Below are 13,984 nucleotides of genomic sequence, written 5' to 3'. Positions count from 1 at the left end.
GTGTCAAGGTTTTTGGAGAAACTCGGGGTAAGTCGCGAGGTCAGGCGGGCTTGTATGACGAGGACGTTGAAGAAGACTAGCGTCTTGCAGATGCAGTCACTTATGAACGGCCCCCACGACATATTTGCTGTGGAAATAGGTCGAAGACCTTCAAGAGATACCGTTAGAATTTTGTACACGGTTCCTTATCGGAACAATAACCGATCTCTGTGTATAAAAGAACTTACCGTGATTGGAGTTGGCGTTTTTACCTCGAATGATACACTGGGATGACGACTTGTTTTGGCCTTGCCAGACTTTATAACAGTTGTGCGCTCGTCTTAGGTAGGTAGATATCAACGAGAACGTATGTTTGCGGGTCGTGTCTCAGGACCGAATAGGCACATGGTAGAAAAAAGATATATCCGCATATATGTTGTGTCATCATTTCGGTACTTACGGTTTCCCCTTCAATAGAAGCTGGTACGGTCTCGGGGGTACGGAATGTTAGTACCGACACCGTGGCCGGCTCAGCAAACCCTTCGGTCTTTTCGCTGCCCATATCGATAGAGAAAGTACCGATGTTGGGATACTCGGTAAAGGCGCGGTCGGGCTGCAGCTTCTTCTTTGCACCATTTCTATCCGCTTTGGGTTCTGCTTTCGCACACTGACCGATGCAGAGGCCCGAATCGGACTGGCTGTATATACGAGTCTGACACCGACCCCGAAATACATCAGCCTGACAGCAACGACTCCAGATCCTCTCGAATGTTGGTGTTTGCACGAAAAGCCGAAGTCGAGAACGCCACAGGAAAGTTGGGTCAGCCCTGAGTGAGCATTTGTATGCAAGTTAGTAGGTAGTAGTGTAGTTCGATAGTACGAATGAAAGGGATTACTTGACCAAGAAAACATTGCCTCACCAAATCCCTTCGCGCGTCTGTGATCATTGTCGAGTTTCAACACCGCGTCCTAAGCTATACGACATCTTGCATTCGCAATGACTGCCCACCGCGAGACTTCACAGGGCAATGGAGAGCCAATCGCCGTTATTGGAAGCGGCATGCGCTTCCCTGGCTCTTCGAACAATTCGTCCAAACTCTGGGAGCTTCTGCTCAATCCGCGAGATCTTCTCAAGCGCATCCCGGAGGATCGTTTCAACATCGATAACTTCTACCATCCGGACCCGAACCACCACGCGACGACGGATGTTCGGGAGTCGTACTTTCTCGAGGAGGATCACCGTCACTTCGACGCGGGGTTCTTTAATATAAAGCCCGTCGAAGTAGCCGCCATTGATCCACAGCAGCGCCTGCTGATGGAGGTGGTCTACGAATCGCTGGAGGCGGCGGGAATACCGCTGGAATCCTTGATCGGCTCTCGTACCGGGGTCTACGTTGGACTGATGTGTGCCGACTACCACGACCATTTGCACAAAGACGTCGACACCTTGCCAACCTATGCTCCGACAGGAACGGCTCGAAGTATCATGTCAAACCGCATTTCGTACTTTTTCGACTGGCATGGCCCCTGTATGACCATCGATACCGCGTGCTCTTCCAGCCTGGTCGCGGTCCACCAAGCAGTCCAGCTGCTGAGAAGCGGCGACTCGGACGTTGCGGTCGCGGCGGGAGTTAACATGATCCTTGGATCCGGGCAGTACATTGCCGAAAGCTCGCTACACATGTTGTCGGCCGATAGTCGGTCCCGCATGTGGGATGCTGATGCTAGCGGGTATGCGCGTGGTGAGGGTGTAGCTTCTGTGATCTTGAAGCGTCTCAGCACCGCACTCGCCGACGGCGACAAGATCGAGTGCATCATTCGAGAGAGTGGAGTTAACCAGGATGGTCGAACGAAAGGTATCACCATGCCAAGTGCCTCTGCACAGATGGATCTCATCGAGCAGACTTACAAGAAGGCTGGGCTGGATCCAAAAGACCCCAATCAGCGCTGTCAGTACTTCGAGGCGCACGGAACCGGAACTGCGGCTGGCGATCCAAAAGAAGCTGAGGCTATCAGCAAAGCCTTCTTCCACCCTGGCGATAGCACGTCCCATAAGGGCGATCCACTCTACGTTGGCTCCATCAAGACCGTCATTGGTCATACGGAGGGTACTGCGGGATTGGCTGGTCTTCTCAAAGCCTCTCTCGCAGTACAGCACGGCGTCATACCACCCAATCTGCTGTTCAACAAACTTCATCCCGCTGTGGAGCCGTTCTACACAAACCTCGAGATTGCGACACGCTCCAAACCATGGCCAAATCTCGCGGATGGTATTCGCCGTGCCAGTGTCAACAGCTTCGGCTTCGGAGGTACGAACGCGCATGTCATCATCGAGAACTTTCTGCCTTCCACAGGCACCCCTACACCGGACAGTACGACTCTGTCCACTCCGCTGTTCTCACCCTTCAACTTCTCAGCTGCATCTAGCAGTGCATTACGAGGAGTCTTGTCTTACTACTCGAAATACCTTCAATCTCATCCTGCTGTTGATCTCGGCAATCTTTCCTACACCTTGTATGCACGAAGATCTCATCATGCAATCCGAGCCAGCATATCGGCAAAGTCGGCGGATGACCTCCAAGCCAAGATTGACGACTTACTGGCGGCATCGTCGGAAGGAGGTACTGGCTCCAGTTTTGGTACCCGTGCCAAAGAGCTGCCGCGGCCAGTACAGATCCTGGGCGTGTTCACTGGCCAGGGTGCACAGTGGCCGACTATGGGCAAAGGCTTGATGAAGAGTCCGTATATCAGGGCAATAGTCGAAGACCTGGATCGTGAACTGCAGCGTCTTCCTGAGCCACACAGACCAAGTTGGACACTTGCGGAGCAGCTCACCTGCGATGCGTCTGAGTCTCGCGTCGCAGAAGCTGCATATGCACAGCCGCTCACAACCACAATCGAGATTATCTTGTACGATCTTCTCCGCAGCGCAGGCGTCAGCTTTCATGCGATCATCGGCCATTCCTCAGGCGAGATTGCCGCAGCTTACGCCAAAGGGTTCATCACCCGAGCAGAGGCGGTCAAGATCGCGTACTACCGGGGTTACTATTCGACCATGTGTCCATCCGACAAGCCTGGAGCCATGATGGCCGCTGGCGCATCTGCAGAGGACGCGAACGAGCTTTGCGAACTGCCTATGTTCCAGGGTCGTTTGTGCGTCGCTGCATACAACTCGCCTACAGCCGTCACGCTTTCTGGCGATAGCGATGCTATCGAGCAGGCGAGGGAGATTCTCCAAGACGAGGGGAAATTTGCAAGAGTCTTGAAGGTTGACAAAGCGTATCACTCGTCTCACATGGAGAAGGTGGCAGCTGGTTTCCTCGAGGGCCTGAAGGGCTGCAACATCCGACCTCAACATGACACGCCGGAAGGTCCTTCGTGGTTCTCCAGCACGTATGAGAATACGGAGATGCGCGGCGATATGCAAGGTGATTGCGATCTCTCTGGCTCATACTGGGTGAATAACCTGCTCCGGCCTGTTCTCTTCTCCCAGGCCGTACAGTCTGCTGCCACTGCCAAAGAAGGCCAATTCGACTTCGCTATCGAGGTTGGCCCACATGCAGCGTTGAAGGGACCAGTATTAGAGACGCTTCGTGCCCACAGTGATGCGGAAGCAGTGCCGTATGTGGGCTTGCTGCACCGTGGGAAAGACGATATCGTTACGTTCAGCAACGCCCTTGGCGACTTGTGGTCTCGGTTCTCTCCTTCTCCAATCGACTTCCATACAATGGACCTATCGACATCCGGTGCACTCAGCCGAGATCTCTTGAAAGACCTTCCCACATACCATTGGGAGCACGACAGACTCTACTGGCACGAATCTCGGATGTCTAGAGCTGTAGCCAGTGCCAAGAACCCTCACAATCCGTTACTCGGCGCAAGAACGACCGATGTAACCGAGAACGAGATTCGCTGGAGGAACCTGCTTAAGCTCAGTGAGATGCCTTGGGTCCGGGGCCATCAGCTTCAGGGTCAGGTCATCTATCCAGCAACAGCTTACATCGCCACCGCCGTGGAGGCAGCTAGATCGCTGTCGCAAGGCGAAAACATTGCTGTGATAGAGATACAGGACTTCAGCCTCGGCAAACCGCTTGTCTTTGGAGATGGCGATGCCGGCATCGAGACACTCTTCACGCTGCACAACATCGCCAAGGAAGAAGGTAACAAGAGTTACGTCGCTTCCTTTTCGTATCATGCGTCGAACAATGCAGAAGTAGAACTTCTATCCACGCATGCGACGGGTAAGATTCGGGTGACGACAGGAGATTCGCACCCCCGATGGCTGCCGTCTCGAAAACGTGACCCTCCCAATCTCACCAGCGTCTCAGAAGACCGGTTCTACTCATCTCTGGAGCCCATTGGCTACAGCTATAGCGGCGACTTCCGGACGCTCTCTTCGATCGAGAGAAGGCTCGACTACTCTTCTTCGACCATCTCAGTGCCTGCGCAGAATGATGAGCCAGTGAAGATGCTCCTACACCCGGCTATGCTGGACACGGCGCTGCAGGGCATCTTCTTGGCGTATTGCTTCCCGGGTGATGGCAGTCTTCAACAGCTGCATGTTCCCACTGGGATCAAAAGCTTCCGCGTCAATGTCGGTCTGTGCGAGCAGCATCTCGGGGCAGAAAGCAAGAGCGTAAACTCTTGCGCGCACCTGACTGAGAACCCGATGACTTCCAAGCAACTCCGCGGCGATGTCGACATCTATACCCACGAGGGCGCCGGCCTGGTTCAGATGGAGGGTATTCAAGTCGTCGCTTTTGCTGAGCCCACCGCGGATATGGACAAGAAGTTCTTCACCGAGCACATCTGGGCGCCGCTCAACCCAGATTGCGAGTTGGCCATGGGCGGTTTCAGGTCCACGGCTGAGGACTACGAGTTCGCTGAGGTCATGGAAAGGGTCGTTCTCGATTACATGAGGAACATCACCAGCACCTTCCCCAAGGACGTCAGACAAACCATGAACCTCGAGTGGCATTTTGAGTGCATGTTCGAGTTCTACCACCACGTCATTTCTACCACCGGAACAAGACCATACTCTCAGAGCAGATGGCTGGATGACACTGCAGACGACATCGCGGCCTTGAAAGTCAAGTATGTTATACTCCTTCCTCCTCTCGTGACAAAGCGCACCTTCTTTTTCGGCTTTCTTTCTTGCTTCTACCTCCTTCGCTCTTCGATCAGGAATGCTGACTTGAATCTCGCGCAGATGGGCACACAGGACGGAGCTCCAACTAGCCCGCGCAGTAGGTGACAACCTTCCGGCCGTTCTCAGAGGCGAGACAACAATTCTCGAGCACATGACCAAGGACGGTCTCCTGGATCGCTTCTACGAGGTCGGTATGGGCCTGCGAGAGTGGTCTCTCTTCCTCGGCCAGACCGTGAAGCAGATTGTGCATCGATACGGCCGCATGAAGGTACTGGAGATCGGTGCTGGTACAGGTGGAGCTACCAAGGTGATCATGAAAGAGATCGGCCGCTCCTTCGCCTCCTACACCTATACCGACATCTCTTCGGGTTTCTTCGAGACTGCACAACAGGTATTCTCTGCCGTGAGCGACAAGATGATATTCAAGACTCTGGACTGCGAGAAAGACGTTGTGGCACAAGGGTACGAAGAACATTCGTACGACATGGTCGTGGCCTCTCTGGTCCTCCACGCGACGACTGATCTACGCCGCACTCTGAGGAATGCACGCCAGCTCATGAAGCCTGGAGGCTACCTAGTCATGCAAGAGATCACCAACAATGACGTGAGCCGTACCGGTTTCATGATGTCTGCCACCACAGGTTGGTGGCTAGGTCAGAACGACGGGAGAATGCTGTCGCCTGGTGTATCGACGCTCGAATGGCACCAGTTGCTCCTTGAATGCGGCTTCTCGGGCATTGACACGGCCACCCCCGAGATCGATGTATTTCCTTCAACGCTGACTGTCTGGGTTACACAAGCTGTCGATGACCGCGTCTCGCTGCTCCGCGAGCCACTTTCCTCCTTCAGCACCTACAAGCCAGTTGACGAAGAGGAATGGGACCTAGTGATCATCGGTGGTCAGACGTTGGGTACCAGCCAGCTCATTAGCCAAATCGTTCGGCTAATCCAGCCGTTTGGCGTGAAGCATGCCGTCTATCGGACACTTGGTGATATGACAGGCTCCGCCACGACGACACCTAACAGCGCGATTCTTTGCCTAGCGGAATTGGATGAGCCCATCTTCCGCTCCCTGTCAGAACAGGCGCTCAAGGGAATACAGCGACTATTCGAGACCCAAGGAACCGTCCTCTGGGTAACACAGGGTTGCAGGTCGGATGAGCCGTATATGAACATGTCGATCGGTCTCATACGAACCGTGCTGCTCGAAATCCCCGACCTAGTTGCGCAAGTGCTCGATCTGGAAAGCGGCACCAAGCCCGATCCTCGACAACTTCTGGAGACACTCATACGCCTGCGCTATGGCACCACATGGGAGAAGAACGGTAGCATCGACAAGATGCTGTGGACACAAGAGCATGAGCTCGCTCTTGAGAACGGACAGTTCATGGTTGCGCGCGTTCATCACGAAAACGTCATCAACGACCGGTACAACGCATCCAAGCGAACCATATACCATGCCATCGACCCGCAGACCACGCCGGTCAATCTCTCGCTCGATTCTACCAAGCCGGCTCTGGTTCATAATAGTTCTCTCCAGACCAGGATGTCCATGTCGAATCGGCAGGGTGTTGTCGAAGATGCTTCGGATGTGGTGATCAAGGTTGCCTACTCGCTCTTGGCGCCTGTGCTTACGGCTCCTCTTCAGCCGACCTATCTGGTCTTGGGTACGAACATGGCCACGGCCAAATCTGTCGTCTCCATTACGCCGACCAATGGCTCGCATGCCTTAGTCCATCCAGAAGACGTGGTAGAGGTTGAAGTGCCTGCGGGTAGCGAATCTCAATTCCTCTCCCAGTTGGACAATTTGCTGCGTGTCGAGAACCTGCTTTCTGTGTGTCGGAGAGACTCTACACTCCTCATCCATGAGCCATCTCCAGAACTAGCGTCCAGCGTCATCGAGGCTGCATCTCTCATCAACGTGACCGTCTTCTTCACCACTTCCGCCACACCAGTCGCTGATGGCGCGTGGATCAGCATTGATTCTTACGCTCAAAAGCGCGAGGTTCGGTCTTTGCTGCCCTCTGCTGTCGCAATGTTTGTGAACGGCTCCAAGGATGCCCAACAGAGGCAGTTGGGCGAGATGATCGCTTCCGCTCTACCCGACTCCTGCCTTCGGACGACGCTCGCAGGGATACAAGCACTGCAGCATGCTCGTGGCTTTGCCATACAGGATCTCCGCCCAAGACTCCACAGGGTTGTGCAGTGGGCAATGAGGGACACGCTCCTGTCGAAGCCTCTGAGCTCCAACTTGGCCCCTATAACATTGGAACAGCTGGTTGGTGGGTCCGAAATCGAGACTGCCACTCCAGCCGTCTTGGACTGGAACAGCGCCTGCCCGGTTCCAGTGCAGATTTCCACGGTCGACGGCCTCGTCCACTTCAAGAGCGACAAGACATATGTCATGTTTGGACTAACCAGCGACTTGGCGCAGTCCACCTGCACTTGGATGGCATCGCACGGAGCGCGGAACATAGTGCTCACGAGTCGCTCACCGAAGATGGATGCCAGATGGCTGGAGAGCATGAAGCAAGACGGGGTGAGGGTTGAAGTCTTTGCGAACGACATTACTGACAAGGCTGCGCTCTCGTCGCTTGTTGACCACATCCGTCAGAACTTCCCGCCCATCGCAGGTATCGCTCATGGCGCCATGGTTCTCGACGACGTCTCATTCTCAGAGATGCCGCTCGAGAAGATGACCAAGGTGCTAAGGCCCAAGCTTTGCGGAGCCATCTTTTTGGACGAGCTCTTCCGTGGAGGCGCGGATGCGCTGGATTTCTTTGTCTTTTTCTCCTCGGCTGTCACCATTGCCGGCAATCGCGGGCAAGCAGCATACAGCGCCGCCAACTCCTTCATGACGGCGCTCGCGAACAAGCGTCGCAGCCAAGGCCTAGCGGCATCTATCTTCCACATCGGCGCTGTTATGGGTGTAGGATACATCAACCGCAATCATGGGTTCTTGGGCAGCGTGCACGAGGCTTCTTTCAAGGTCGGCTTCTTGCTGCTATCCGAGAGGGAATTCCACCTCTGCTTTGGCGAGGCCGTCTTAGCATCCCATCCGCTCTCTGGGCGAAATCCCGAGGTCATGACAGCATTGAGAACGTCTGGACTCGACGATGTGATGATCCGTTGGCCCAGGTTCCCTCGTTTCCAGCACTGCCTTCAAAACGACCAAGTGGGTGACAGCAAGAGCACCAAACGGGCGGCTGACGCGTCGATCAAGAGCCGACTGGTCGAAGCAGCTACAGAGGAGGAGATTCGCGATATCGTGCAAGGTAAGCGTGTATATCCTGGCGATGCACTGCAGCGCAGGACTGACAATCCCTAGATGGCTTCATCCGTAAGCTGCGCGTTATACTCCAGATTCCAGACGACAAAGAGGCGTCCCAGATTCTTGCATCACGAATTGATGATCTCGGCGTCGACTCTTTGGTCGCTGTAGAGATTCGTTCCTGGTTCTTGAAGGAGCTCCAGACCGAAGTGCCTGTGTTCATGATCTTATCCGGCGGTCTGGTTCAAGAGCTGCTCGATCACGCAGTGGCCAACACGCCAGCTCGCCAAACTCCAGACCAAGGCGACACCTCTCCTGGCCCCGAAGTGATGCTTCCGGATGCGACGCCATTGCCGGCCCCCGATGCCACTGACCCATCTCCATCAAGAACCCCACAGACAAGCACAGACTCGTCCAGCCCAAGCCATTTGAGCGATGATGACTTGGATAAGCAGGAGTCATCGTCCGCCACCTCTGGCTCAGTCGCAGACTCCAATGAGGTGACCAAGCCAAGCTTTGACAAGATACTCCCCATTTCACCAGGCCAGTCCCGGTTCTGGTTCCAGAAACACCTAATGGAAGACCAGACGACGGCGAACAGCACTATATGTGTGGCGGTCAACGGTACTATCAGACTAGGCAATCTGGAAAGCGCCGTCCAGAAGGTGGCAGCACGGCACGAGTCTTTCCGGACTTCTTTCTTCGTGGATGAGAATCAGAGACCTGTGCAGGGCATTTCCGAAACTTCGCGTTTGCGCCTCGAGACTGTGCCTCTCGCTGATGAAGCGGGCGTGGCACGCGAATTGGAGAGACTCAAGAACCACGTCTATGATATCGAGCATGGCGACTGCATGCGCATTGTGCATCTCAGCTTGACACCAACGAAGAGCTATCTTCTCCTTGGATCCCACCACATTATTATGGATGGCATCAGTCTGGAGGTCCTCCTCGACGACCTACAGAAAGCCTACAACGGCCAAGACCTGAACGTTGAGCCAGCGTATCAGTATTCGTCCTACTCGGAGAAACTGCGCGGGGACTTGGCATCGGGGGTAATGCAAGGTGAGATAGAGTACTGGCGGTCCGAGTTCGCAGCACCGCCGTCGCCGCTCCCTCTTCTTCCATTCTCGGCGGCCAAGAATCGCGTCCCGTTGGCCGCATACGCGCACAACTCGGTGAGTCGCGTCATTGACATGCAGCTCTCATCGCATATCCAAGACGCATGTCGCGAGCGGAAGGCAAATCTATTCCACTTCCACCTGGGCGTGTTTGAGGTCCTCCTATTCAAGCTGTTCGGCAACAGCGATGTTTGCATTGGTATGGCCGACGCCAACCGCTGGGACGACCGAGTCGCGAAGAGCATCGGCATGTACCTGAACTTGCTGCCGCTCAGGTTCCATTTGGAGAATCAGCACTCATTCGAGGAGGTGCTGAAAGACACGCGCAAGAAGGCTTATCGAGCAATGTCCCACTCGAGGCTGCCATTCGATGTCTTGCTCGACAACGTAAGCGGCGAGAGGTCGACAGCAATCAGTCCTCTGTTCCAAGCATTCATCAACTATCGCCAGGGTGTAAGTGAGAAGCGACGCTTCGATAGTGCAGAGGCTGAAGTCAAGTCAATTGATCTCCCGGGGTCTGGTTACGACATGTCTCTGGACATCATCGAGAATCCAGGGGGCGAAACTCGCGTCACTCTATTGGTCCAGCGCGGTCTGTACTCTGAAAGCGATGCATCCCAGCTTCTGGACATGTATTTCGCCTTGTTGAAAGACCTTTCTCGTTCTTGCGGAATGGTCTTGCAGGACGTGTCCTTATTCTCAAGTCAGGATGTCAGCACTGCGATCGAGCTTGGAAAAGGTGAGTCGGCTGTCTACATATATAACATAGACCCGGAGCGCTAACAACGTCTTGCAGGTCCCGTAATGACTTCCAAGTGGCCAGAGACTCTGGCGCATCGTATCAACGAGATGATCGCCAAGCACCCGTACGAAACTTCAGTCAAAGACTCCAACGGCATGTCGTGGACATACCAACAGCTTGATCAACATGTCGGAAGGATATCGTCCGCACTTCTTAAGGCAGGCACGAATCCAGGATCGGTCGTGGCGGTCTTCCAGGAGCCGTCGCCCCACTTTGTGTTCTCCTTGCTTGCCATTCTCCGAGTTGGCGCCGTCTACGTTCCCTTGGACTGCAACATCCCACCAGCGAGGCTCCGTGTCATGATGGAAGAGTCTAAGTGCTCTGCGCTGCTTGTCAACACCACGACGGCTCCCCAGACCGAGAGCATGGAACTCTCGCCATCCGTGGCTGTTCTGGATGTCCTCCTTCTCCAGGATGGGACATCAATTCTTCCTCCGGTCTCCGCCCGAGCGAGCGAGCCGGCGGCTATATTGTTCACCAGTGGAACCTCGGGGGTTCCCAAAGGCGTGATGTTGTCACACGGTAGCTTGCGCAACCACGTAGAGGCCTTGGTGCACAAGCATGGGTTTGGACGTGAGACGGTCTTGCAGCAGAGTTCCGTGGGTTTCGACATGTCTCTGAACCAGATCTTCATGGCACTCGCCAATGGAGGTACTCTCGTCATCGTTCCAGAGGTCCTCCGCAAAGATCCTGTAGCCGTGGCCAACATTGTGCTGGAAGAGAAGATCACATATACCAGCGCAACACCGTCGGAATATCTCGCCTGGCTCAGACACGGTGCGACTAGCCTTTTTCAAAGCACACACTGGGCATATGCCACGGCGGGTGGTGAGAAGTTCTCGCCTGAGCTCCTGCAAAGCTTCCGTAAGCTCGGTGCCCGCTTCGAACACGACTTCCACTACTTCAACGCTTACGGCCCGACCGAATGCGCCATGTCGTCAAGCGAGCTGGATGTCAGCTTGCTAAATCACAATGATGGCCTTGTTCCAGCCGGTAGGACCCTTCCAAACTACGGTGTCTACATCGTGGATCAACATTTGAGCGTCTTGCCAGTCGGTTGGTCCGGAGAAGTCTGCATCGCGGGCGCAGGCGTAGCCATGGGTTACATCAACAGTAGCGATGAGCCGCAAAGCAAGTTCCTGCAGGACCCTATGCCGACTTCGGTGGCTACACAGAACGGGTGGACTAGAATGTACCGAACTGGAGACAAGGGCGTCCTCAGATCAGATGGTTCCTTGGAAATCATCGGTCGTATGGATGGAGACACGCAGATCAAACTCAGAGGCCTGCGTATCGAACTGCAAGATATCGAACAGTCCATATTCGACGCGGCCAAAGGACGTGTAAAGATGGTGGCAGTAACGCCTCGGGGTGACCCTGCCCTGTTGATTGCACATGCGGTGCTGTCGCCTTCGGACACCTCGGTGGAGAGCGAGATCCAATTCCTTGGCAACCTTGCCGCCTCGCTGGACCTGCCGCAGTATATGCGACCCGCGGCCATTATCGCCATTTCCTCGATGCCACTAAATGCAGCCGGCAAAGTGGACAGAAGAGCCCTCCGAGGACTCGCCATCCCAAGCACCGTGCGGGGATCAGAATCAACAGAGGAGCTGACAGAGATGGAATCCAAGCTGGTCCAGGTCTGGCTAGACACACTGCCGGAGCAAATGCAGGAGGTGCATCGTATCGACGCCAGTTCTGACTTTTTCCATGTTGGTGGCAACTCCATGCTGCTCATCGAGCTGCGGCAGCTCATCAACAAGACTTTCAAAGCCAGTCTGCCCCTATTGAAGCTGTTTGAGAACAGCACACTGGGCGCCATGGCAACCATGATGCAGGACGTATCTTTAGATGCTGACAAGCCGATTGACTGGGAGGCTGAAACCGCGATCCCCAGCGACCTTCTGGAAGGAGGCACACATCAAGCTACGGGAGTAACAGTGCAGAACCACACGTCTCCCAAGACTGTGGTAATCAGCGGCGCGACAGGCCTCCTGGGCAGCTCTCTGCTCCGACTGCTAGTTCAGGCCCCCGATGTTGGCAAGATACATTGCATTGCGATTCGCGACATCAGCAAGCTGGTCGAGTTTGCAAGCTGCTCCAAGGTCGTACTGCACAAGGGTGATCTTTCTCTTCCGCGCTGCGGACTAACTGAAGCGGAGGCCAAGTCGATTTCAGCCTCAGCAGACGCCATCATCCACAACGGTGCAGACGTGTCGTTCCTCAAGACATATCAGTCTCTCAGGAGCGCCAATGTATCCTCTACAAAGGAACTCGTGCGGCTCGCGTCTACTCGTCGTATTCCGCTCCATTTCGTCTCGACTGCCACGGCAGGCAAATTCAACAAGTCCGAGACGCTGGCTCCAGAGTCGCTCGCGCGCTTCCCACCTCATCCAGACGGTGGCGCAGGGCTAGCTAACGGCTATGCGGCTTCCAAGTGGGTCAGCGAGATTTTCCTGGAAAAGGCGAGCCAGCAGATCGGCCTGCCGGTGTTCATCCACCGGCCCTCAGCCATCATGGGCGATGATGCAGCTGAGGATATCATGTCTAACCTCCTCGAATATGGGTCCCTGATCAAGGCGCTGCCCGACTTGAGCCGCTGGACAGGCTATGTAGATCTTGTCTCTCTCGAGAACGTCACTGAGGGCATCGCTCGTTCGGTCTTGCAGGCGACTCCAGGTGCTGACAGCAACTCGCGAGTCGAGTATCTGCACCACGCAGGTGACCAGATCATCCCCGTGCAGAGTATTCGGGAGCTGTTGAGCGGCGAGGCGGGTAGTGGGCTGGATTCGTTGCCCATAGGCGAGTGGGTGGATGGTGCGGTTCGGAGCGGTATGAATCCTCTTGTGGGCGAGTTCCTGCGCGACGCCGATGCGCATGGTGGACTGCAGGTCGGACAGAAGCTGTTGTTGAGCAAACAAAACTAGATGCTGGCTGTGGTGATGGTTATGGGAGATACTTTACTTTGTTACTCACTCGAGAGCACATATCAGGGAGCTAGGATAGGCGTTGTGGAATTGCTCATGTTAGGAAGACTTTGGTGGTATCCGGCATAGTTTGGGGAGTGGGTACAAGGTAGAGATGTCATTAATATTGGTTTCGTGCGCATACCTATTTTATGGAATCTGAGGCAGTTCCGGATGAGAACACGATGCGCGTTAATCGTTGACGCGTGCTCGGCGCGTCTGGAGATTTGGAGTTCGAGAAGCGGCGCAGGTGGCGCACAGGCCGGGTTGACGTAATCACATTTCCAGCCGATGACCTCAGCATCTAGCTTTCACCCTTCCCTGCGTCCTCTAAGTTCAAGTCGCACCACACAATATCGCTTCATAGGGCAACTGTCTTGGTCGCGGCCGCAGCGACAGCACGTTCATATCAGCAAAACCTCCTCGCTATACCGAAGATGCTAATTGACATAGTTTCTTCTTTCGTTGCGTCATCATCTAGTTCACTGCACTTCGCGACCGTCCTATCATCTGGTCAAATCGACATCTCGGTTATGTTTACTGCGATACGTCGAGGAATTGGCATCAACATGTGGGTTGTCATATCGTGGAGTAGCTGGCGGACGCTCCCGGATCACAGTCGCTAGTGTCTACCTTCGTGCTCTTAACTCTTGACGACATCTCAAATTTGATGAGGTATACGGCGCATGGCCAGACCAA

The 13,984-nt window shown here is 54.7% G+C and overlaps 1 protein-coding gene across 1 annotated transcript; it reads left to right on the top strand.

Moving 5' to 3' along the window:
- Nucleotides 1-976: 976 nt before the first annotated feature.
- Nucleotides 977-13,246, top strand: J4E85_000353 (putative Hybrid PKS-NRPS biosynthetic cluster; the record flags this gene model as incomplete). Its single annotated transcript, XM_051464645.1, has 4 exons — nucleotides 977-5,073; nucleotides 5,189-8,403; nucleotides 8,457-10,256; nucleotides 10,314-13,246. 4 exons carry the CDS (start codon nucleotides 977-979, stop codon nucleotides 13,244-13,246), a joined length of 12,045 nt encoding a protein of 4,014 aa, XP_051331166.1.
- Between the last annotated feature and the right edge of the window lie 738 nt (nucleotides 13,247-13,984).

The sequence above is a fragment of the Alternaria conjuncta genome (genome assembly GCF_024043145.1).
Source record: "Alternaria conjuncta strain BMP 0040 chromosome Unknown scaffold_1, whole genome shotgun sequence".
Lineage (NCBI taxonomy): Eukaryota > Fungi > Ascomycota > Dothideomycetes > Pleosporales > Pleosporaceae > Alternaria > Alternaria conjuncta.
This window is presented reverse-complemented; position numbering and strand designations above follow the sequence as displayed.